The 25843-nt window shown below is 45.0% G+C and overlaps 1 protein-coding gene across 5 annotated transcripts in view; it reads left to right on the forward strand.

The window, feature by feature from the left end:
- Nucleotides 1-25843, forward strand: part of HERC1 (HECT and RLD domain containing E3 ubiquitin protein ligase family member 1) — a 3987333-nt gene that overhangs the window by 236344 nt on the left and 3725146 nt on the right. For all 5 annotated transcript variants that reach the window (XM_044077739.1, XM_044077741.1, XM_044077740.1 and 2 more), the window contains exon 4: nucleotides 18044-18238. In XM_044077739.1, coding sequence (XP_043933674.1) covers nucleotides 18044-18238 — 195 coding nt within the window. The remainder of the gene's footprint in view (nucleotides 1-18043; nucleotides 18239-25843) is intronic.

Raw genomic sequence — 25843 nt, forward strand, 5'->3', positions numbered from 1 at the left:
CCTTTTTGGTAATCTCAAAATTCAAAATGTTAACACTTCAACAGCTGTTTCCTATGCTAGGCAAAGATGCCTGGTTGGCAACCTTAGACTTAAAGGAAGCTCACCTGCACATTCCAGTAAGGGAATTTTGCAGGAAATACCTACGCTTCAGAGCAGGCTCCATGCACTATCAGTTCTCTGCACTTCCCTTTGGCTTATCTACAGCGTCCAGGGTATTCATAAAGTGTGTAGCTCCAGCCATTGCATTTTGCAGGCAGAGAAATATTCAAATATACCCATACCTGGACAATTGTCTAATTCAGGCAGAAAGCCAGGACATGCTATTAAAACATCTGGCATTTGTAAAGAAACTTCTAACCTCGCTGGGGTACACCATAAACAAAAAGAAATCTCATCTGGTACCCTGCCAACAGATTGTATTCCTGGGAGCAAGCTTGAACACAACTTCCCAGATGGCTTACCTCACGCCAGAGAAACAAGTTTATTTGACAGCCTACTTTAAACTACTGGCCACAAAGACCCAGCTATCTGCAAGGAAAATTTTGCAAGCCCTGGGGTTCATGGCCTCTTGCATTCTTCTAATTCCATGTGCAAGACTGCATATGAGGAAACTACAATGGTATCTAAAAAGCCTATGGTGTCAACATTGTCAGAACCTGGAATCAATGATTCCTATCATTCCTTGTATAAAGACAGAGTTCCTGTGGTGGGCAGAGGCCTGCCACCTCAACAAGGGGCTCCCTTTCAATCTACCCCCTGCCGCCCAAACCCGGACTACAGATGCATCAGACTACGCATGGGGGGCTCACTTGGCAGGGCAGTGCATTCAGGGCAAATGGAACCAGAGTCAGATGCACCTGCATATCAACCAAAAAGAGATGTTAGCTGTACAGAATTCCCTGACAGCCTTCAAGAACCACATCCTTCCAGGACAATTATTGGTAAAGACAGACAGCACCACAGTTATGTGGTACATAAACAAGTAGGGGGGAACCCACTCGTACCCTCTCTGCAGACTAGCCATGGCTCTGTTGAGCACAGCCTTGAGCTACCAAGTGCACCTACATGCTCAATTCCTGCTGGGCAAGCTAAATTCATTGGCAGACGACCTAAGCAGAAATCTCATGGACCCACACGAATGGAAACTGGAACCAAAAATATTCAACCTCTTGAGGAACAAATGGGGGACTCTAGAGATGGACCTGTTTGCCTCCCCCCAAAACTACCAATTGGATAAATTCTGCACAAGAACTCCCCACAGTCAAGCTTGGAAAGTGGATGCTCTGTCCTTCACCTGGGAAAGCTTCTCGGTTTATGCCTTTCCCCCTCTGTCTCTCCTCTTGAAGGTTCTGCTAAAGATCAAACTGGACAAACCAAGGACAATTCTTATTGCACCAGACTGGCCTCGCCACTGGTACCCCCCTCTTCCACAGCATGATACTGCTGGATCCATGGCACCTACCTCAGACACCTTCCCTGCTGTCCCAGCAGGCAGGCCAGATTCTGCACCTTCCGCTTCAAACCCTGAACCTTGCAGTTTGGCTAATTCCTTGAGCTCTCCAATAGCATCCCTCAGTAAGCAGGTGCTAGAGGTCATTCTGGAAGCAAGTAGACCTAGTACTAGAAAATCCTATGCTGAAAATTGGAAAAGATACTGTTCCTGGAGCCAGACACAGGGTATGGGCACTACTGTGCCCAGTTTGCCTCATATTCTTCAGTACCTAACGGAAATGCTCCACAAGGGCCTATCCTTCTCGTCAATTAAAATTCATGCTTCTGCAATTTCAGCACATTATAATACTGAACCTCCCCTCTTCACTCACCCGCTGTTAAAGCAATTCCTCAGAGGGGCTAAAAATTTAAGACCCCCCCCCAGGCAAGCCCCTACTCCAGCCTGGGACCTTAACTTTGTATTGGAAAAGCCCACTGTCCCTCCATTTGAACCAGCTGCAACTGCAGAGTTGAAATTCCTTTCTTGGAAAACAGCCTTCCTTCTAGCCATCACTTCAGCAAGAAGAGTGTCTGAATTACAGGCCCTCATGGCAGTGGAGCCCTTCATTATCTTCCATGCAGACAGAGTTTCCCTCAGGACCAATCCTTCCTTTATGCCCAAGGTGGTGTCTAGTGTGGCCCTAAATCACTCCATTCATTTGCCTACCTTTTTTTCTAATCCACAAATCAAAGGAGAACGAATTCTGCACTCTTTGGATGTGTACAGACAACTTAGATTTTATTTGGACAGGGTGAAGCCTCTCAGAAAATCTGAACAGCTGCTAGTTGGCTTTGCTACAGGGGCAGAGGGGGAAGGCCATTTCAAAGCAAACCATTTCTAAATGTATAGCCCATTGCATTCATTTCTGCTGTAAGCACCATGGAAAATCTACCCCACGGGATAAGATCACATTCCACCAGGGCTGCATCTACCTCTACAGCCTTTCTCAGAGGGGTCCCTACCAGGGACATCTGAGAAGCTGCTACCTGGATCTCTGTTCATACCTTCACCTAGCATTACCACATGCATATTTTTTTCTAAATCCAGAGCTGGTTTTGCCACTGCAGTATTACAGGGCTTTATAGCTGGTCCTAATGCTCTCTAACTTCCTCCTCCCTTCCTTAGCTTTGGGAATCTACCCAAATGTAATGACTGCAACAGTGAAACACGAAGAAAATAGTACAGTTGTGTACACTTACCATAAATAGGTTCATAGGTAGGTACTAGGCTATCGGCCCTAGGGCCTGTACAAGCCCAGCCAAAAAGGTACCCTGGCTTTTGCCACCCAACGAAATTATTTTCCTGTGCCACTGTCGAGCAGAGCCACAGAAGTGATCCTCTGGGTGAATTTCCTATTTCTCATCCAGTCATCAAGATTTGTCTTGAAGAGTGCTAATGAGGAGCTTTGTTTGATATAGGTAGGTAGTTTATTCCAGAGTATGGGAAGTCTCTGGGACAGGAATCTGTCCTTCTGGCATGTTCTGTTTATTGTGGTGACAAGGTTTAGGCCCCTAGAGCGTGTAGCTCTGAGGGATTGGGATTTCTTTAAGTGGAGCATGTCCAACAGCTCTGGGTTTGACATAGCTTTGTATGTTAGGCAGAGATCACCTCTGAGTAGGCGATATGCGATGGAGTAAAGCTGGAGTTTTTTGAGACGGTCTGCGTAGGGCATCTGTTTGAGGCCAGCAATCCTCTTTGTGGGGTAACAGCAGAGCCACAGAAGTGATCCTCGGGGTGAATTTCCTATTTCTCATCCAGTCATCAAGATTTTTCTTGAAGAGTGCTAATGAGGAGCTTTGTTTGATATAGGTAGGTAGTTTTTTCCAGAGTATGGGAAGTCCCTGGGACAGGAATCTGTCCTTCTGGCATGTTCTGTTTATTGTGGTGACAAGGTTTAGGTCCCTAGAGCGTGTAGCTCTGAGGGATTGGGATTTCTTTAAGTGGAGCATGTCCAGCAGCTCTGGGTTTGACATAGCTTTGTATGTTAGGCAGAGATCACCTCTGAGTAGGCGATATGTGATGGAGTAAAGCTGGAGTTTTTTGAGACGGTCTGCGTAGGGCATCTGTTTGAGGCCAGTAATCCTCTTTGTGGGGTATTTCTGCGGCCTTTCCAGGTTTTGTAGATGTCTTGTGAGGTACATACCAAAAAGGGCGTTGTATTCTATAATGTGTCTGATGAGTGATGAGTAGAGGGGAACAATGACCTCTTTTTTTCTGGATGAGAAACCTTTTGTGATGAGGTGTGCCACGTAGAAGGATTTCCTAACTACTGTGGTGATGTGATTATCAAAGGAGAGACTACTGTCCACCTGTGTCTCCAGGTCTCTTATCACACTTTCGGTGTTAAGTATACTACCGCCTATGTTGTAGTTTATGGGTACAGAGTTTTTATCAAAGGGGATGACCGTACACTTTTTGGCATTGAGCTTGAGGCTATGGCTTTGACACCAGGCATCTGTCTCAGTAAGGCCCTTTTGTAGGATGTCCACATAGTTATGAGTTTCAATTATGGCTCCTAGTTTGCAGTCATCTGCAAACTTCATTAGCCAAAGACCTTCTGTGTTAGCCTGTACTTCAGAGAAGTAGATACCAAACAAGAGAGGGACCCAGGACTGAACCCTGTGGTACTCCACTTGTCACTGGTCTGAAGTCGGATTTGGAATCTGCTACTTTCACGGTGTGGGTTCTGTCAGTGAGCCAGTTGGCAACCCATCTTGTGACATAGGGATTTATACCTAGTTTAGTGAGTTTATCTATAATTCCAGAGTGGGGGAATGGTGTCGAAAGCCTTGGCAAGATCTAGGTAGGCTGTGTGAACCACCTTACCCTCGTCTGCTGCTTTGGTGACTGCTTTAAAGAAGTCTGTCAGGTTTAGGAGACATGATCTGCCTTTTACAAACCTGAACTGGGTGGGGTTCAAAGTTTGGAGATCACAAATGTCTTTGTTTATAAGTTCCATGATGATACGTTCCATGGCCTTGCAGACCAGGCTCGTCAGGCTAATGGGGCGGTAGTTCCCGGGGTCCGTGGTGGCTCCTCCCTTGTGGAGTGGGATAATTGTCGCTGTGCACGATTCAGCAGGCACAAAACCTGAGGTGAGGCTATGATTGAACATGGTACTTAGGTGGGGTGCCAGTTTGTTCTGTAGTTTGTGTAGAACACCACCTGGGATGTTGTCTGGTCCCATTGATGCTGTGTTCTTGGCTTTGGAGAGTGTGGTTTTTACCTGTGCAGCCGTGATTACAGGAACTTTGCATTCTTCTGGTATAGAGATCGGCCCTTTAGGGGGTGAGAGGGGGGGGTAAAGTTAGCACTGAACCTATTTGCCAGGATGTTGGCAATATTAGTTGGGTCTGTATATTTAGTGCCATTGTGCTGTAAATGTAGATATTAGAGTGTATTCACTGTTGCAGTCCTGGTTACCCTCCCTCCAGCCCCCTAACCTCTCTTGGCTCTACCTTTGCGTCTTGTTTTAAGCTTTCTGGTGTATTTGCTTTTTGATGGAGATGGAACATAACATATATAATTGCTTCCCATTGTGGGGGCACCTGACATCTGGGGCAAGAAAAACTGATGTAATGATGTTGGCTGCATGTTTTATACCCCTGATGACCTGACGTCATGGAAGAAGAGACGGCATCTGATGCAGGAATCTAAGACTTTGATATTCAAACCAGCTGAGGGCTACCTGCAGGCAGATAACCCAAATGTAATGACTGCAACAGTGAATACACTTGAACGTCTACATTTATGGTAAGTGTACACAACTGTACTTTTCCCTTCCTCCATCTCCCATATAGCATCTTCCCCTAGGGGACATAAGCTTCCCACGGTGGCTTTTAGCCACCAGGACTATTTTTCCTTAATTCCTTGTGCTTCTGATGGGTTAGGGCAAGAAAAACTGATGTAATGATGTCGGGTTCCTTGCTTCATAGCACTGATGACCTGACATCAGACTACAGGCAACTGCAGTCGACGCAAAAAAAAAAATGACTCTGGTATTCGGGCTGGCCGAGGGCTGCCACAGCAAGGATAACCCACAGGTGATGACTGCAACAGTGAATACACTCGAACATCTACATTTATGGTAAGTGTACACAACTGTACTTTTTTCCCTCAGGCCTTTTTGGTTTCTTTAGATCTCAAAGATGCGCACCTTCACATCCCTGTTCACCTTTGGTTCATGAAATTTTTACAGTTCTTGGTTTCTTCCTTGCATTTTCAGTTCTTTTCTTTGCCCTTTGGTCTCTCTACTGCACCATGAGTATTCACCAAATGCCCTCGCTCCTTTCATTGCTTTTTGCAAGCTTCAGGGTGTAAAGATTTTTCCATACCTAGAGAATCTGTTCATTCAGGCTTCTCCCAGTAGTCTGCTGCAGGATTTACAGTTTGTCATTTGTGCAGTCTAGGTTCACCATAAACCTCCTGACACCTTCCCAGGATCGTATTTTCTTCAGTTGCCAGTTTCAGACTGATCCCATGCTAGCATCTATCCCTTCCCCCATGGTTCTCTCCCTAACCACCTTTTTCCAGTCTCCTCCTCTTCTAGTCCTCTGTCACGGCTAGGACGTTTCTCAGAGTTCTGGGATTTATGGTCTCCACCATTCCCATGTTTCCTCTTGCCAGGCTTCATATGAGAAAGTTGCAGTGGTACCGCAAATCTGTGTTGCTCTATCGTTGCCACCCTCTCGAGTTCCCTGTTCCCCTTCTTCCTTGTCTCAAGCTTGAGCTCCAGTCATGGATTCATCAAGTCTCTCTTAATCTGGGGCTTCCTTTTCAGGCTTCAGTTCCCTCTCAGGAGCTGTTCACGCTGCACTTCGGATTTGGGACAGGTAGCTTTTTGTGGCTCCTTAAAGGTCCAGGGTCTCTTGCGTACTCATCACAGGTCAGACCATATCATCATAAAAGAGGTGAGGGCTCTGCTTTTGCCTTTTTAAGCTTTTCATTCCCTCTTTAATCCCAGGCCCCTCAAAGTCTTTACAGGCAATACCACAGTGATGTGTTATGTCAACAAACAGAGGGGGAGGCATAAGATTTTATCTCCATTGCAGACTAGTTCTTCAGGTGTGGGATCTAGCTGTCCAGTATCAAGTGAATCTTCAGGCAGTTTACATTCCCTCAGAGCACAGCCTCATGGCAGACTGAGCAGATCCAAAACACAGACTTTTGAACACGTGCTTCACAGCGATGTGTTTCTGTACATAGTCCATTGATGCGGTGTTCCTCGGTATTCCTTAGGTGTATCTTTTTGCCTCCTCTCTGAACAGACCACTTCCTTTATTCCATCTCTTTCTCTTATTTCTACCCTATGTAAACTCCCATTTTCATTCTATCCCATCTAAAAGAAACATCTCTTTCCTTAACTCTCAAAAATCATTCCCATTTTCCATTCCTTAAATGTGTGTCCTTTTAGATTATAAATAGGCAGGTGTCAGTATCTCACTTTTTACTTCATTACCCTTTATCTTTATCTTTATCTTGGTCATTATTGATGCGTGATCTGAAATAGTAATTAGATATGTTTCAGAGCTTTCAATTAAGTATCCATGCTCCTGTGAAGTATAACTGTTATCCACTCTGGCCTAGTTGTTGTACCTTGGGGAATGTGTAAATTATGTGAGTTCCTGCTACTGAGTTCATACTTTCCATTCCAAATATTGCCCTAATTTTCTTCAGAAGTCTACTGTCTTTTGTTATATTTTCTCTTCTATGTCCCCCTGATAAAGCATCGTTATTGTAAATCGGGTTCCATTCCACACTAATAATAATAATAATCCCTGCTGTAAGCTTGTTTCTCTCAAAATCCTGTTAAGCTCCATAATAGTACTTTTTAGTGGAATATAAATACATGGCAATGTAGTCTTATTTCCCTGCCAGGCCTTTATTACAGTAGAGAGTGAATTATCCAAGCTAATTGGGACCCTAGAGTAGTTTGGATAATCAAACATATAATTGAACCAGTTTTTTTCTGCATGCAGGAATGTACTTTTCAATCATTCACCGATTTCAGTGGACAATAAAGAATATTTTTCACGCACGAGCTGGTTGCAAGCTCAAAAAACATGCTCAAGCAAACATGTATAATGTTTACATATTTGGACTTTATGATTTTTCCTACCCGAAAACATTGGAAGGCTGGTTTGGATAATTGACGTTTCAGATAATCTGCGTTTGGATAATAGACTCCCTACTGTACCACAAATCCACCATTTTTGTCTCCCTTCTATCACTATTGGAGCTCCTTACTTTGTCCTTTACGTTCTGCTAAATGTCCATTCCGAAATCCTTTCTTTGCTAAATTCCTGTGCTCATTTCTGTCCAGATGTGTCTCCTGGAACATTATTTGCACCTATATTTATACTGATAAAAAGCTGTTACTTTTTTGTACTTTGCATGACAGTTCTGTTGCACTTGTATATGTATGTTTCCAACTTACAAGTTAAAAGCACAAACTGATTCTTGGCAAGCTGATCTTGTAAGCACTTATTTATTTTATTTTATTTATTTACTGCATCCCTTTCTGGGATAGTTTGACTGAGCAAACATGCCTCTTTTCAGGGGAGGCACAGGGAGAAAAGCTGCACAGTAGCTACAAGTTAGATAACATACAGGTGTTTGAAACAATATGCTACAGAAACATATAATTATACAAAGAATTTAGGAAAGTATATAGAGTAGCTAAAACTTATTTATAGGGTTGTTGTTTAGTTACACAATATGCAGTATGTTTTCAAGGATACATTAGGAGTTGTGGCAATTAGAACTGACAAGGAGGGTTAGCTAGATGTTGATGGGTTGGGTTCAGGAAGAGAGGATATAGTAGCTAAGAGGACATGAATGAGTTTGACTTGTAGAAAGTTAAGGTAAGGACTTGTCCAGGAGTGGAGCATGAGCATAGCCATGTATCACGTAAATATTGCTTTAGCTGATGTTTGAACAGTTTAGCATTTTCACTTTGTCTTAAGAGCTTGGGTATAGAGCTCCAAATTTTGACAGTGTAGGAATAGAACAGTGTATGTCCAGCAGAGTTCTTGGATTTGCTTACAATCAATAACAGCTTGTTGGTGGACTGTAGTGGTCTGGTGGGGTTATAGTGCTGGAGCATGTTGGTTAGGCTTTGACACTTCAGGGAGGTATAGAAGTTTGTGGGTAGTCAATAGTTGTGAGTGAGTTATGGAGTGTCGTAGGTCAAGTCACTGAAGTTGTTTTAGAGGTATACGGTGGTGGTTTGAGGCGAATTTGGGTATTTTGTTGCAACACTGGTCTAGTTAGGAAAGTGAGGTGGAATGCAGGTTGATGAGTATGGGGAGAGCATAAACAAGGGTAGGGAGAAAAAAAGATCCTGTAGTTCTGGTTTTGTCTGTTGTGTATGGTTTGTTGTTGAAGGCCCCTAGGTTTTGGTGAGTTCTCTTTATTTCCTGTTTTATCTAGTGGTCGAATTTTAGACTGTTATAAGTGCTGACTCCTAATAGTTTGCTGTTAGTTGCTAGTTCTTTTGCAATGTTATTGGAGTAGGTGATGGTAAATTGCTGTTTTTGTGGAGCTAGCTGCTTTGGGGTAAATAGGATCAGTTTTGATTTTTTTTTAAAGATTTAATAGTAATTGTGAGGCTGTTAGCCATGCCTCAGTACAGATAGGGGATTCCTGTGTTAGATGTTGAGCGCTCTAGATTATTTGCAGAACAGATTAATGTAGAGTCATTTGTCTTCTGTACAATGGATGCGTATTTAGTTGCAGTGTACAGTTTGTCAGTTGAGATATTGAACAGCAGAGGACCTAATATTGAGCCTCGGGGGACTCCAGTTGTTACAGGGAGGAAGGTTTAGTTTAATATATTCAGCAGGTATTTTCTCTGGTACCAGGGTGGTAGGTATGAATTTATGGAGTAGCTTTTTGATCATGCAGCAGCAGGCACAGGTTAGAAGGTAAAGATCTTTTGGCTACTTTGTGGTTTTATGAGGGAAATGGTGATAGGGGTGGGTGGGGTGTTAATAAGGGCAGCAGTTGTATAAAATAAGTGTTGAATATGGTTAGCAATGCTACTTGGTGGTTAGTTAAACATGGGGTGGGCTGTAATTATTGACCAGGATTTAGGAGATGTTTTATGGCCTACTAGAAGGCTTTACCCTGTCTTTGGTTCTCAGTTTGTAGTCTAGTGGTAGGCAGCAGTGATCTGATAGATAAACAGCAGGTACCAGATCTTACCCTTTTTGCAGACTTGCTGTGGAACTTCACTTGGTTTAACTTCTCAGATTTCATACATTCCCTTAGAGCAAAACTTGATTGCACACAAGCTAAGCAGAAGCAGGGTAGATCCTCACAAATGGAGATTTTACTTCGGGGTCTTCCAAAAATTGACACAGCTGTGAAGAGCTATTCAAGTAGATTTGTTTGCTTCCTCTTGGAACACACAACTAAATAAATTCTGCTGCAGGATCCTTTACAAAAAAGCCTGAAAGATAGATGCTTTCTCATTCCCATTCATGGAAATGTTCCTGATTATTTGTTGGAGTTACTGTCATCTGGCAGTTCGTATTTGTCTATCAAGATGCATTTGTCGGCCATTTCTGCATGTCTGCCCTTAAATCCTTCTCCTTTTCTAACCATCCTAAAATCAAGCAGTTTTTGAAAGGGGTGTTGCATGTCCGAACACTTAGAAAACAGGTGGATGTTATGTAGTCCAATCTCATCTACGTTCTTACCTGTGGGTTCAGAGCCAAATATCGGCTCCGACTCGGCCAAACTTTTCTAGCTCGAAGTCTTTCTTTTGGCTGGGATAAGATGGTATCCCATGCTGCATTGCTCCATATCCCCAGATCTCGTTTGCCGCTCGTGTAGCTCGGACGTGGTCTCGCTCTTGGCTGTGGCTAAGTACCTTTTTTCTTCTTCTTGAGAGAATTTATTACAAACAAAAGCTATTTTAATAGCTATTCCTAGTTTGGTGTTTTTGTGTAATTTTTAGTGTGATTGTTTTTGTGGTATCCCACTAGCTGTTCCAACGGGCTAGGCCCATTTCAGTTAGAGGACCTAGTCTATACCCTTGCTTGTTCAGTTGTGTGTGTCTGGTCTAAAACCGTTTAAATTAGAGGTTTTAGTTTTTGTCCCCTTTGTTGTCTGTACTAGTGCTGGTCTAAAACCGTTTAAATTAGAGGTTTTAGCCTTAGTCGCCTTAGTGTGTGTCTGTATCTGAGGATTGTTTGTGCAAGTTGGTTAGTGGTAGTTTTGTTCCCGCACTCAGTGTGGTGTAATTTGTGACACTTATTTTCTCCAGTCGGTTCAGTACCGGTGATCTTTTGTCTTGGTGATTGTGGTCATTTCTTAAGATGTCTAAAGATTCCAAGGAGGACAAGCCTTCGGGTTTTAAAAAAATGCTCAAAGTGTGGCTATAAAATGTCCATCACCGATGGACATTCGGTATGTGTCTGTTGTCTGGGAGCAATCCATCTGCAGGAGTCTTGCAGGTACTGTCATGCATTTAGTCCCAGGGTACTTCAGGAAAGAAAGAATAAGTTAATTTTGAAGGGACTTTTGAAACCCTCGTTCGAAGAGGGCCTGGAAACTTCTTCCAGCTCATAACCTAAATCCACTAAATCGAAAAAGAGGTCTCTGGCTCCTTCAGTCTCCTCGGAGCCACCGGAGAAAGTAATCAAATTAGCTTCGACCTCCTCGGCTCCACTGTCCTCGGGGCCGCAGGAAGTGTCGATGTTGATTGAAGCGGCGTCGGCTCCAATTATATTGGAACCTATTCGGAGTCGATCGCCTAGTATTATTCAAGTTTCACCTGAGAGGAGATCTCGATCTCCCTCCCTGTCCTCCAAATCCTCCAGGACACTTTCGGATGTAGATGTTGATAGGGTGGTGCAGAGTCTCCTTCAGTCACCGGTTTTGGCTAAATTGTTCTTGGCTCCATCCCAGTTGGCTCTGGAGCCCATCCCGCAACCTTCTTCGATTCTTCCTCCCCTGAGCGCATCTCAGCCTTCGGAGCCAGAGTGCTCGGCTCCATGTGATGTTTCCAGGTCGGTTCCGATGGCCCCTCTTGGCTTATCAGTGCCGACGTCAGCTCCGACCCCGTCGGCGCCGTCCACGGGATTCAGGACTCTGGATTCTTCAGTCGGGCCCGAGGGAGAGGCCTCGGGACATCTATCGGTTCCTAGTCTCCCCCTCGGTACTTCGGCTCAGGGAACCCCGACTCCTGTCGTGGCCTCGGAGGCTGGTCAGTCTTCGGATTCAGGGGGGCCACCCTTTGAGGCCATGCGGAGTGCACTGGCTAGATCATCAGCTACATCATGTGGGTCGGTCATTCTGTCCCCTACCACTCCGGTGCGGGTCTCTGATCACCACCTATCTTTAGGCAGCGGAGCCCCAAGGCCTCAGGATACCCCCACGAGTGGTCCCCATGTTTCTGAGGGCCCCTCAGAGTGTTCGCCTGAGGAGCCCCCTAGAAAGAAAATGTGCAAGAGGAAGCACATAGACTCCCAGGATGAGTCTCTCACCTCAAATACTGACCTCGAGGAATCGAGGGGTCCACCAAGTCATCCTCTGAGGATGTTTCTTTCTCTGACATCCTAGAGATATTGAAACAAAGAGGTGAGTGGCCGTTCAAAGCCCCCTCCGAGGAGGAGTCGGTCTTCCTGAAGGCCTTCGGTGCTCAGCCCTACGCCTCCTGGGTGTCCCCACTCTTCGACGAGCTCCTGGATTTAATTTGTCTGAGGGTGTGGGAGAACCCTGATTCTCTGGAACCTGTACACAGGAGACCCAATAAATTTCTGTCTGCTCCCCCAGGTAAGGAATTTTTGTCCACGGGAGTCCCTGTGGATGCCATGGTGGTGGCAGTGGCCACCCACAAGGAATTAGCCGAGACTTCTTCCTCCGTCCATCCTCCTAACAAGGCGTCTAGGACCATGGACCGGTACGGGAAGCGTACCCTCTCGTCAGTGACCTTTACCTTACGGTCGCTGAACTTTTTATCTCACTGTACTCTGCTCCAGAGAGATCTCCTCAAGGAGCTTGGAGATACTCTCGCGGGTAATGTTTCTGAGGTGGTGGCTCAGACGGTTAACGCCCAGATGTCTACCCTCATTTCCATCGTTAACTCCTCCATGAGGCTAATTTCATATGAAGCCGAGGGAGCGAGTAGGGCAGCAAGCTCAAGAGTCGCCCTTAGGAGGCAAGCCTGGATGCGCCTTTGTCATTTCGCGGAGGTCTTAAAGTCTTCATTCACCGACGCCCCCTTTGATGGTTCCTCTTTGTTCGGAACCAAGGTGAAAGACACCCTCACCAGGTGCGAGCAGGAGAGAAAAACTCTGTCTGCTGTAGGGGTCCATTTTTCCCTTCCCTCTAGGCCTTATCCCAAGGCCCAGAGGGGTGGGAAGATGTGGTTCAAAAAATCACAGAGGTTTTTTCCTGGTGCACAAGGTGAGCCACCCTCCAGAGGCAGAGGAGGTGGAGGTTATTCAGGAAGACACCACCCTAGAGGCAGAGGAGGTCCCCGCAACTTGGGAGACCGTGATTCCTTTCGCGGCTCTCCCTACCGTTGCTCCTGATGGGAGGCCCGACTGTGCATTTCCGGAGCCAGTCGGGGGTCGAATACCGTTATACCTGGAGGCCTGGCAAAGCATCACCCAGGACCAATGGGTCTTATGAATAATTTCCGGAGGTTATGCCATCCCCTTTTCGTCAGATCCCCTTCCAGTCAGAAAAATCCCGGATGTTCCACCCAGTCAGAGGGATTACGCGGCTTCAGAGGTCTCAAAGCTACTAGAAAAAGGAGCCATCCAGCATGTCCCCTCAGACCAGATCGGATTAGGGACTTGCTCAATATTTTTTTGGTGCCGAAAAGAACAAGGGACCTGAGACCCATATTGGATCTCGGCCGACTGAACAACCATGTACAAAAGTCCAAGTTCCGTATGGTCACATTACAGTCAATTTTCCCATTGTTGGGAAAAGAAGTATGGATGTGCTCCATCGACCTCAAGGATGCTTACTACCATATCAAAATGGACAGGGCATCCAGGAGTCACCTACGCTTCCGGCTGGGAGCCAGTCATTTTCAATTTTGAGCCCTGCCCTTTGGTCTCGCCACAGCCCCCAGGGTGTTCACCAAATGTATGGTGGTGGTGACGGCTCCCTTGAGACGTCAAGGATTTCAAGTGTTTCCTCATCTGGACGACTGGCTCCTCACTGCCACCACCAGGCATCTACTAATCCAGACCAGGGACGCCACCATCACTCTCTGTCAACAGTTGGGCATAACATTGAACTGGGAAAAATCTGCCTTGTTGCCCTCACAGCATGTCATTTTTATAGGTGCAGAACTAGACACCGTTCAAATGTGGGCCTTTCTACCACAGGAAAGAAGCAGAGTCTTACAGCAACAAGTTCACGCCCTGCTCCCCCTGAGAAGAGCGAAGGCAAGATGGGTTCTCCAACTCCTGGGGACTATGGCTGCAACAATTATGTTAGTCCCTCTAGCAAGATTACATATGAGGCTCCTTCAGTGGCTCCTCTTTGCTCAGTGGTCTTTCCAAAGACTTCCTCTTTCCCACCCTATTTTACTCATGGACAGGTGCAAACAGGATCTCAGTTGCTGGCTTTGCACCAACAATCTGGACAGGGGAAAACCCTTTGTTCCGCCGCCCCCTATTGCCACGGTGACCACGGACGCCTCCCAAATGGGGTGGGGGGGGCATTATCTACGCAGGACAGTTCAAGGCACGTGGCAAGAGCACGAGATACATTTGCATATCAACGTCCTGGAGATGAGAGCTGTGCTACTTGCATTGCAGGGACTTCAGAGCTTTCTCCCTCTCGGGACTATTGCAATCCACTCTGACAATATGTCAGTGGTGTGGTATCTGAACAAGCAGGGAGGAACCAAGTCATACCCCCTGTGCAGAGAGGCCATGCGAGCGTGGCAGTGGGCAGTATCTTCCCAACGTTTTCTGGTGGCAACGCACATTTCGGGGAAGTCCAACATGATCACAGACCAGCTAAGCAGAGCTATTCTAATGCCTTGCGAGTGGTCCCTGAACCGTCTAGTTGCGGAACAGATCTTCCGCAGATGGGGTCAGCCTTACTGCGACCTTTTTGCCAGCCCTCTCAATGCCAAATGCAGCAGCTAATTCACGTTGATCCCCCCTCAGGAGGAGTCACCCAGGGATGCTCTAGTCCACGATTGGCCCTCCGGTCTGCTATATGCCTTTCCGCCGGTTCCCTTGCTGTCAAAGTGATTCAGAAAGCACAATCGTTGGGAAGCAGAATGATTCTGATTGCCCCACACTGGCCTCGTCAGGTTTGGTTCCCCTTTCTCCATCGCTACGTTGTGGACACGCCTTGGATTCTGGACCCACAACCAGATTTACTGACACACATGTCAGGGCAGCTCCATCCCTCTCTGCAGACCCTCCGATCGACAGCCTGGCTACTACACTTCTGTCATTAGTTAGGCTTCATCATTTTTCATCAGAGCTAGTTCATATTTTATCTTCCTCTCATAAGCCCTCTACTAGGAAGATTTATTCCAGCAAATGGAAGAGATTTTCAATTTGGGTTCATACCCAAGGGATTGACCCTTACACAGCTCCAGTTGCTTCTGTTTTGGAGTTCTTGTCTATGCTTTTTCGTCAGGGCTCAGCGTCCGCCACCATTAAAGTCCAATTGGCAGCGATTTCTAACTTTCATGTTGCTAATGAGCCTAGTCTGATGGATCACAGACTCTGTAAGGCTTTCCTGAAGGGCACTCTGTTACTCCGTCGTCCTGTTTCAGAACCTATCATGCCTTGGGATTTAAACTTTGTTCTGCAGGCTCTTACTTCACCACCCTTTGAGCCTGCAGCTACTTGTGACTTGACCTGGAAGACTGCCTTTTTAGTAGCCATCACATCAGCCAGACACGTCTCAGAGATTCAAGCTCTATCGATAAAACCCCCATACTTGATCTTTCATAAGGACAGGGTTTCTCTCAGACCAAACCCTTCCTTTCTTCCCAAAGTGGCATCTATCTCTAATCTTTATCAATCTATTGAGTTGCCAGTGTTCTTTCCCCAGTTTTCAAACAAGGCAGTATTTAAATTTCATCAATTGGATGTACCCAGACAGTTACGTTTTTATCTGCACAGAACCAAAGATCTCCGAAAATCTGATCAGTTGTTTGTTTCCTTTTCGGAAAATAGAATTGAGTCTTCTGTCTCCAAAATCACCCTATCCAGGTGGATATCCAGTTGCATCCCTTTCATTTATTCTTCAGGGGGTAAAGATGTACCGTTCCCGGTCAAGGCTCACTCTACTCTGTCTGTATCTACATCTACAGCTTATCAGGCCAGATTGTCTGTGGATTATATTTGTGCTGCAGCTACTTTGGCATCTCCTCACACTTTTGTTACTCATTACAAGTTGGACGTGGTATCTAGGGGCAGGTCTTCCTTTGGTTCCACAGTGCTCAGGAGTATTTTCCACTGAGCCTCCCAGGATTTAGGTGCTGGGGACGCTGTCCCACAGTTAAGAATGTAGGCGAGATTGGACTACATAACATCAAGAAGTTATGTACTCACCATAACGTTCGATGTATGTAGTCCATCTTGCCTCACATTTTTACTTACCCCCCACCCTCCCCCTTCCTGGAGGATCTGGAGGTTAGGTCTGGTTTTCAGAACTCCTTTCACTCTTCGTTTGTTCTTTCTTTCCCGGGGTGTTGTTATGCATGCAGTATGACTGTTGGTGTTCGCAGCAAACTAGATCTGGGGATATGGAGCAATGCAGCATGGGATACCATCTTAGCCCAGCCAATAGAAAGACTTTGAGCTAGAAAAGTTTGGCTGAGTCGGAGCCGATATTCGGCTCCGTGAGGCGAGATGGACTACATACATCGAACGTTATGGTGAGTACATAACTTCTTGTTCTTCCTTGGGATGTTAACTTTGTGCCTGAAAGGCTTATTACTTTTCCATTTGAAACGGCTTAACAGGCTGATTTGAAGTTCTTAACATGGGAGACTATTTCATTGTTCCAACTGTTTCTAGGAAAGTGTCTTGTGTTGCAAGCACTTACTGTGAGTCAACCCTACCTCATTTTTGACAAGAACAATGTTTCTTTGAGACCTAACCCTTCTTTTATGCTTAAATTGGACTTGGAAATTACCTTGATCCAGACTTTAACATCCCTGTCTTCATTCCTGAACCCGAGAACAAGGGAGAAAAGATTATTCACACACTGGATGTCCAAAGCGGGGCTCAGATACTACCTAGACAAAACTGGACCTTTAGGAAAGCTGACTAGCTGTTCGTCTCCTGTGATGGTGAGAGGAAAGGACAACCAGTGATGGTTGTCTCATGCTATTGCTTTTTGTTATATTCACCATAACAGGCCACTTCCAGGCAGTGTTAGAACTCATTCCACCAGGTCTTTGGCTTCTTTTGTGGCTTTCTGAAAAGGGGTCAATTCTAGGAGTATTCTGAAGGCAGCATCGTGTTCCTCTGTATGTAGTTTAACAAAGCATAACAAACTGAATTCCTTTTCCGGGTCCAGAACAGGCTTTGCTGGGACAATTCTCCAGGGGATCCTGGATTTTTAGGTTTCTTTTCCTTATCCCTCCTTACTTCTAAGGTACGGTAATCTACCCAAATAGCAGTCTATTGCAACATTACAGTTATGTAAGTAAGCTCACCATAACCATAGGTATTCTAATAGATCACTGTTGCAGCCGGCTCCCCTCCCTCCAACCCCTATGTGATTTTTAATTTTGTATTGCAGTGATTTTGGATGTGTATTCTCTTGTGTGTATAGTTTACAGTTTATTCTGTTTCCTAGTATTGTTTCTTTCAGGGCTTTTACCTCCCTGTCCTGGGCAATGAATCTCTTGAGTATTTTGGCACCCTGCCCCTTTATGTGGCACATCTTGGAGTTCTGGACAGTTAAAGCTCATGACAAGTGCCCTTTGAGAAGCCTATCAGTGTGGGTAGGACCTAAATTTTGGCTACTGCAGCTGTGCTCTTCTAGAACATTTACTGTTATGGTACGATTATTTGACAAGTGTACTTTAGAGTGAGATCCATACGTTTGCTATTTTTGAGAGAGAGATTTACATCTGTATACATACTGTTTTTGTTTAGTGTTCCCTTCTTTAACCTACCTTTAATAACTGGTTCGTAATTGTTTGTGTGCTCATTATATGGTGGTAGTTAACATTTTTATTGTGAAATTTATTGCAAGAAGAACAGAAGATGGTATAAGTGCAGATTTATGTAATAGTGCATGCCATCTGATTGACTTGAGAAGTCCAAATACCTTACAGCTAGAGTTTGTCAAAATATTTAATCTATGGTGACTACTGCATACTTCATTTTTTTTTTTTTTTGTAATTGGTATGAGTCTTAATTTTCTGATGGAGCTTTTCTCCATAACTACAGTCAAAGCTGTGTATTCTGTATATATTAGTGTGACTGTGCTTTTGCATTGCATATGATATGGGGTTACTAGTTTCACTGCTTATGGTTTAAGATTAGTCTGTTTTACGTGGCTGCATTTAGATTGTGTTCTGCTATGTTTCTGTAGGTTTGCCGCATGGCTTCTGATTATTCTCGGACCTGTGCAAGTCCTGACAGTATACAGACTGGTGACACCCCTTTGGTAACAGAAACATGTGAAGTGTATGTATGGGGAAGCAACAGTAGCCACCAGCTTGTGGAGGGCACTCAAGAAAAACTTCTTCAACCCAAACTGGCTCCAAGTTTTGCTGATGCACAGACAGTAAGTGCTTTTCTTATTTTCTTCTGAATGCAGTGTACCAGGTTTGTGGTGTTGAACACACCTTTAGAAGGGGATGTTATTGGGGTATATGAGATGGGAACAAAGTAAGCTGGATATGCAATGGAAGCATACTTTTGTGTATGTTATAGATGTCCTTCAAGAATGCAACTGCAGTCATAACATGTGGGTTGTCCTGCCTCGGGCAGCCCTCGGTCGGCCGGATTCCAAAGTCTGGGTCCGACGCTGGCTGATGTCGCATTTCTCTCCGACGTCAGAGCGGCTGGAGTACATAAGCATTTTCTCCAGTTTTTTTTACCTCGCGGTGCCCGAAGCAGTTAAGTTATTGTGACCCATAACCACCCATATTTTGGGGGTCTGTTGCAGAAAAGTGTTAAGGCATTTAGATGGCTTGCTTATAACTTTCTCTGCCATGTTGGTGCCGTAAACATAAATGCTAACTCTATTAGAAAGTGCACTTTTTTGTCAAGTTTTTTATTAGCTGGCATGCAAAGGCAAACCCATAATCTGATGAGAAGTCTGGTATGAAGAGAGCCACAGGACTTCAGTCATCTTTACATCTGACAAGTTTCCCTAGCTGCTAGTAATTCTTGTTCTACTCCTAATGCTTTGTAAAGTAGTTTCCTTTCCAGATAACTTGATGCAAATTATATTAGCATTGGAGAAATATCCCAGGCTAAATTTTGTTTAAACTTCACTCTTCTGGCAGAAAATATTTTTGCTTATTATATAAAATGTAATTTGTCTTTGTATTTCTGTTCTTCAGATTGATCTGTTTGTCAGGTCAGACCAAGCTTTTTTAATTGTATTTTGCTGCAGTTTCACATTTTTTTCTGTGCCTTTCCATAGGCCTTTTTATTTTTGTCACATTACTGTTAGTTATTTCATTTCTCATTTCTGTCATAATTGTGCATTGTCTGCCTGGTCAGTTTTCATGGTTTTTGTTAAGGAGTTTTCTAAGACTTTCTCTACATCCTCCCTCTTCCTCTACCTAGTTTTTTTTCGGAGTTTCTACCAGTTAGTCCTTTTTCGACTCCTTCCTTTTTTTCCCCCTACTTGTTGCGTATCATTGTTGGTACCAGTTTTCTGTACTTTCTACTTCTTTCTACACTTTTTAGGGTACTACTCTTACCATTGTTGATAGTCTGCTGTGTAAAAAAAAATCTTTTTTTCCTATAGTTAGCAGAGATGGCCGAGAAGCCAAGCAAACAGGTTTTAAAAAAAAATGCACTTCCTGTGGGCACAAAGTTCCAAATTCTGATGGCCACAGGGAGTGCATTTAATGCCTGTGAGCAACACACCTTAGTACTAATTGTGCTATCTGTGCTGCCTTTAATTCTAAGGCAGTTGCTGATAGGAGGAACAACTTGCACCTTAAGTGATTGCTATCTTCTTCTTCCTCCTCCAGAGCTCAAATCCCCAGTAAGTATTCTAAAGCTTCACCAGAGTCTAGAAAGAGATCTCCAAAGACTTCTCCTACCTCTGTGACTTTGCAGCCTCCTCAGAAGACTCAAATATATTTGGATCCTTCTTCCTTGGATCCACAAAGGAAAAAAGGAAACCTTCAGATCCTAAAGCCTTGGATCTGATTATTGTGCCAAGTAAATTTCTGAAACAGCTTTTGTATCCAAAAGCCTCTGATCCGACCACTGGTGTTTCAAAGTCTGCTAGAACTTACTCACCAGAGTTCGTGATGGATACATTTTCTCCTCGATTCCATTCCCCCTTTCTTCAAACCACATCGAGGAAACACTCTAGACCATAGTCCACTACCCAGTCTGTTAGATCCTCGAAGTCTTTCCTAGCCCGAAGTGGACAGGATGATGCCGAAGTTTCTCCAAGCTCAGATTCAGATGGGGGTTATTCTGTCTCCATCTTCCATTGGATCCATGAGGCTCCTGAGGGTCAGCCCTGACAGAAGTTTGGCCAGCGATGGTGTCTGCAGAAGCCTCTGCACCACACGATCCACTTCTATGTCTGAAAGCCTTGAGGACCAAGAAGAGGCTACAGATGATGCCACTGATTGGAGATACCGGCTCCAATACCGGGGACTGGTTCCTAACAACAACAGTCAGTTCCAAAACTTGTGGAGCCGACGCAGATGGTTTATCTGTCATTTGAGGTCGATGAACCTTGCTTCGGCTCTGACCCAAAAGAAGTATTGGAAGAAGTTTTTTTAAGATTTTGACGTCTTGCCCTGGGTATTTTGTCCAGTGATTCTTGAAAGGAAGATTTTACTAGACCTCTAGCAGTTAACTTACTCTTCCGTTCATGCAACCGTCTACTGCCAAAAGAATGGCATATGAAACAGTCCTCTTGCAGGAGAACCTCACCTAGCAATAAACATATTGAGTGTCCATCAGTTATGGGCATATTCTGTCCACACTTAGGACATTTCTTAAATCCAGACTTTGATTTCTCTTGCTGAGACATGCTACAAAGAAGAAACAATCCACACAGCAAAAAACTACATGTATTTTGGTCAGAACGCTACCAATATATATATATATATTGATGCCCTAAACAAAAAACGGGCTTTAACAGTAATCTATAACTAAAGCACACACACAGACACATAAAGGGAAAGTTAAAAGCCTTTTAATTTAAACAGGCAATATGAATCCTTTAAAGCACAACTCAGCCCTAAGAATAAAAAAAAAAAAAAAAATATATATATATATATATATATATATATATATATATATATATATATATATGGTATCTGGACACATGCTTGACTAGCATATGTCCGAATCACAAAACATCGAACACATACACGAAAGCGCTTAACATCGAAAAACACTTCCTTGTATATGTGCCTGTTTCGTAGATCAGACTACAGTGCGGTAAGGGAAAATTCCTATTTCCCCACTATAGTGCGATCTTGGAGTGAGAATATTAAAGTAGGGGGGTGTGTGGGAAGGAAGGTGCAGGGGGGCGAAGCCTACCTGCAGAAACGTAGATTTTTTTTTTTTGAGCTACACATACACGGAAGCGCTTTTCGATGTTAAACGCTTTTGTGTATGTGTGTTCAATGTTTTGTGATTCAGACATATGCTAGTCGAGCTGTCCTAGACCTATATATATAAAGCACACACTAAATAGGGAAGGGAGTTTTTAACTAGGCCTAATAAAGTGGCCACATAATGAAGAAAAGTTCCTATAAACTAAGGAGTGCACAAGCACTATGGATAATTCTCCTGTATCAAACTAACTAATCTAATGTAAAATACTATTAGCTAAATTTAAAAAAAAAAAATTAACAGTAAGTATATAAAAAAATACTTAAATTTCACTGGCCAGAGCTGGTGAAACGCACAGTCTGTTGCAGCGGCAGATGAGATCTGTGGGAAGCACCAGTGCATCATGGGATAGGGATTAGGCCATGAGCTGGTTGAAGACCTCAAGCTTTTGCATTTTGGCCAAGTCGGAGCCAAGGATCGGCTCCGAACCCACCATCAGTAAGAATGAAGGTGAGATGAACAACTCACATGGAACGTGTTATGGTGGGTACATAACTTCTTTTTCTTCAACTCTGATAGTTTCCCTGACTGGTTCTGCTCTTATCCCTTGGATCAGGATGAGTCCCTAGAGCGAAAGCATTGGTGTCAGATCTGAGGAACCAGGAACTACTCCTTTGTTGTTGGAGCCCTCCCTGCCCCTTGGAACCTTGGTTTAGATAGCTGGGGTGCAGCTCCCACCTCGAGGCATGGCTTGGAAGATGGTCGGGGCTTGTCTGCTTTTGAAGTTTCGGTTTCAATGCGACCGATCACAGCTTCTTCTGGTTTGTCTGTCTTTGAGGTAGTGGGGAGGGTTTTCTCTCATCCAGGAGATCGATCTCTCTCTCTCTCTTCCTTGTATCTTGCATTTATTCCCTCAGTGAGTCCAAACACTAATTCCATCAGACCTACTCCATAGGGAAAACCAGTGCCAACTAGCATCTAGACAGTTTCCTTAGAGGAATGTCCCCTTTCTTTGGACATCTCCCTAGAGCATCCCAGTAGGGAAGTTCCCTGTAAGAGAATGTGCAGAAGGCGGCGCATAGATTCCCTTATGGAATCTGTCACAGAGGATACTGACTTTGACAAAGGGGAAGGGTCCCCCAGATCACCACCAGATAACTTATCATTTGGAGACATTTTAGAGGTCCTTAAGCAGAAAGGTGGTTAGTTCTCAGATGCTCCTTCCCCAGAGGAGTTGAGTATTTCTGGAAGCTTTTGGTTCTGTCACGTCTATGTGTTGTGCAGCACTCCAGGCTGATGAGCTTATCAGCCTAGTCTGTCACCAGGTGTGGAAGGAACCGGACTCTGTTGAACCAGTTATCTGCCATCCAGATAAGATTTTGGCACCACCAAAAATAGACCCCGTTGGAGCAAAGGAGTTCCTGTTGATGCTATGGTTGTGGCAGCAGCCACAAAAAAGGAGCTAGCTGAGCAGAGCTCCTCTGTTCATCCCCCTGATAGAGAGTCAGGGGTGTTGGACAGATATGAAAAGCTCATATTTACTTCAGCAACCTTTGCTCTGAGGTCCCTCAATTATTTAGCGTGCTTTAAGAGATTGCAGAGGGATTTGGCCAAAGAGCTCTCCAAATTCCTCTCCGAGTCCATGCTTGTGCAGGACTGTAAAAGGACATTCTCACAACTGGCCACTGTGCTATCCATTTCCATTGCCTCCATGAGGTTAATATCCCTTGGTGCAGAGGGTACCTCATGGGCTGCTGGTTCAAGCATTGCCGTGTGGAGACATGCCTAGATGCAGCTATGTGACGTGTGGAACGTTTCAAGTCTTCTTTCATCAGTGTTTCTTTTGATGGAATGTCCTTGTTTGGCCTTTATGTTAAATAAACACTTTTCTACAGTGAACAGGAGAGAAAGACCCTGTCTGCTGTAAGAATTACATTTTTTTCCCCTTCATCGATCCTTCACTCTGAATCACAGAGGGGGCAAGAAAATGTGGCTTCGAAATCCCAGGGTTCTTTCCAGGACTCATGTGGGGACTACTTCTCTAAGGGCAGAGTGGGGGAGTGAGAATGGAAGATGCCATTGTATCAGCAGAGAGGGCCTGCAAAACCAGGGTTTCCAAGATTCCTTTCCAGATGGACCATTTCAGCGCTCCTGAAGAGCTGCCCGTCTGCCCACATTTGGAGGCAGAGAGGAGGCAACTTATCCTTGCAGCTAGATGCCTTGGCTGTTATAACAAAAGATTCTTTGATGCTAAAAATAATATCCAGAATTTATTTTGTACCATTTTTCCAGATTCCCTCATCCAAAAAAAAAGGAAACTTCCTGGCGTCCACCCAGTCAGAGAAAAGCTGCAGCTATAGAGATTCAGAAGCTGCTGGATGAAAGAGTCACCCAAGAAGTCACCAAAGAGGATTCAGTACTGACTCAAGGCACTTTTTAGTGCCAAAGAAGACAGGGGACCCGAGACCAATTTTGGATCTAAGCAACCTGAACCAATTTATGAGGAACCTTGTGTTTTGACTCCATAAACAAGTGGTTTCAAGCTGCAAGTGGTTTCCTTGTCATGGTTTGGTATTCCTAGTTTGTCTTTTGGATTCATATCAATTTATGAGGTAGCCAAAGTTGTAATGGTCACTGTTCAGTCCATCCTGCCTTTTTTGTTCAAGGACGATTGGATGCGCTCAGTTGATCTTCAGGATGCATACTGTCACATCATGGTGAACCGATGATGTGAAGTTGTCCGTCTCGCCTTCATTTCTTGCTTGTTGGGATTGGAGCCGACCCTTGGCTCCGACTCAGCTGTCTTCTATAGCTTGAGAGCTGTTTACTGGCTCGAGGCTACCCCTTATCCCATGATGCCTAGCGCTAGCTACCCAGATCTCGTTTGCCGCTTCAGCTGCGAGGTTCGTTCTTACTGGCCCAGGCTATTATAAATTAGTTTAATACTTTTTCTTGCGAAATAGGGGTTATTTTTTGATAGTTTAGTCTTTCGACTTTATTGTTAATTAGCTTGTTGTAGTTTGTGTTATTGTATTTTCCCTTAGAACTCATTTAAGTTAGAGAGTTCTTCCCCTCCCCCCCCTTCCCTTTGCTTTCGTTCTTATTGTAGCGTTTTTTATTTAGTTTTAATCTCTCTTTTACTTCATAGGTAGCCGTTTAAGTTAGAGGCTTCCTATTAAAAAAAAAAAAAAAACTTCTTGACTGTAGTTATTGTGTTTTTGGTAGATTAGTGTTGTAGTTTTTTGTTGTTGGGCCTTTGGCCAAAGACTTTCTGTGTAGGACTAGATATATCTAAAGAGTCCAAAGTGTCTGGATTCAAGAAGTGTGACTCATGCTGTCAGAAAATGTCTCTTACAGATGGGCACACTTCTTGCGTCTATTGCTTAGGCTCAGTGCACCTGCAGGACTCTTGTTCTGTATGTCACGCATTCAGCCCAAGGGTTCTGCAGGAGCGTAAAAATAAGCTGATATTAAGGGGTCTCCTTAAGCCCCAGGATTCACCAGCCAAGGCTCAGCTGGTGAAATCTCCTAAACAGACCAAATCTTCGGCTCCCAGCACGGAGCCGTCATTGGCCCAAACATTACCAACTACCTCGGTTCTGGCTAGAACCGAGGAGGCTGCTTCCCAGTCGGCTCCACCAGCATCTTCGGAGCCGTCTCGGACCCACAAGAGACCGAGGTCCCCATCTCTAGAGTCAATACATTCGGCCCCTTGGTCTCCCCTATTGCAGAGTGACGTGACCGCAGTCATAGATCGTCCCACTTCTCTCGGTCCTCTAGACTCTCGGACCTCGACATGGAGAGAGTGGCCAGTAGGTTGTTGAAGTCGCAGGCACTGGCCAAAATGTTATCCAGCCCTCAACAGGTGTCTGCTCCGTCCACTTCCATCGATGTTCCTCCTCCGACTCCTCTGAGCTCGGAGCCGGAGTTTGTTGGGGTTCGAATCGTGGAACCGTCGACACAGTTAACGATTTCCCCTTCGGTCCCGTCATCGGCTGCAATCCCCTCGATGGTACCTTCTGTCAAGGGATCTGGGCGCCGAGACTCCGTCGGCTTCGAGGGGGCGAGTGGCATCGGACCCTTGTCCGACCCCGTTCTCCCTCTTGGACCTTTGGCGCAGGTGAGCTCGGCTCCTGCATCAGCCTCGGAGCCGTCCCCTTGGTGTGGAGGAGGATTCTGGTTTCCTCGGAGCTGGATCCTTCTTTGCATTGTGGCAGGGATGCCTTTGATGTCATGAGGAGTGTACTGGCCCACGAGTCAGCACCACGTTCAACCCCACTGACTCCATCCCCTGTAGTGCTTGCGTCCACCTCTGTCCCTCCTACAGACCCCAAACATGGGGAACTGATGGTCCAGAGCACCCCATTGGGCATTTCCTCTTCTTCCGAGGCCTCCCCTGATCATTCAGAGGAGGCCCCTCGGAAGAGGAAGTGCAAGAGGAAGCACATGGACTCCCCTGAGTCTGTCACTTTGGATACAGATTTGGATGAATCGGAAGGGTCCCCGAGATCCCCCTTGCCACACTGACCACGGACACCTCACTGATGGGTTGGGGGGGGGCATTATCAGGGCAGGACAGTCCAGGGCATATTGGCAACCTCACGAGTACCATCTGCACATAAAT

Source organism: Protopterus annectens, chromosome 7.part0 (genome assembly GCF_019279795.1).
Source record: "Protopterus annectens isolate FY-2018-M chromosome 7.part0, PAN1.0, whole genome shotgun sequence".
NCBI lineage: Eukaryota > Metazoa > Chordata > Ceratodontiformes > Protopteridae > Protopterus > Protopterus annectens.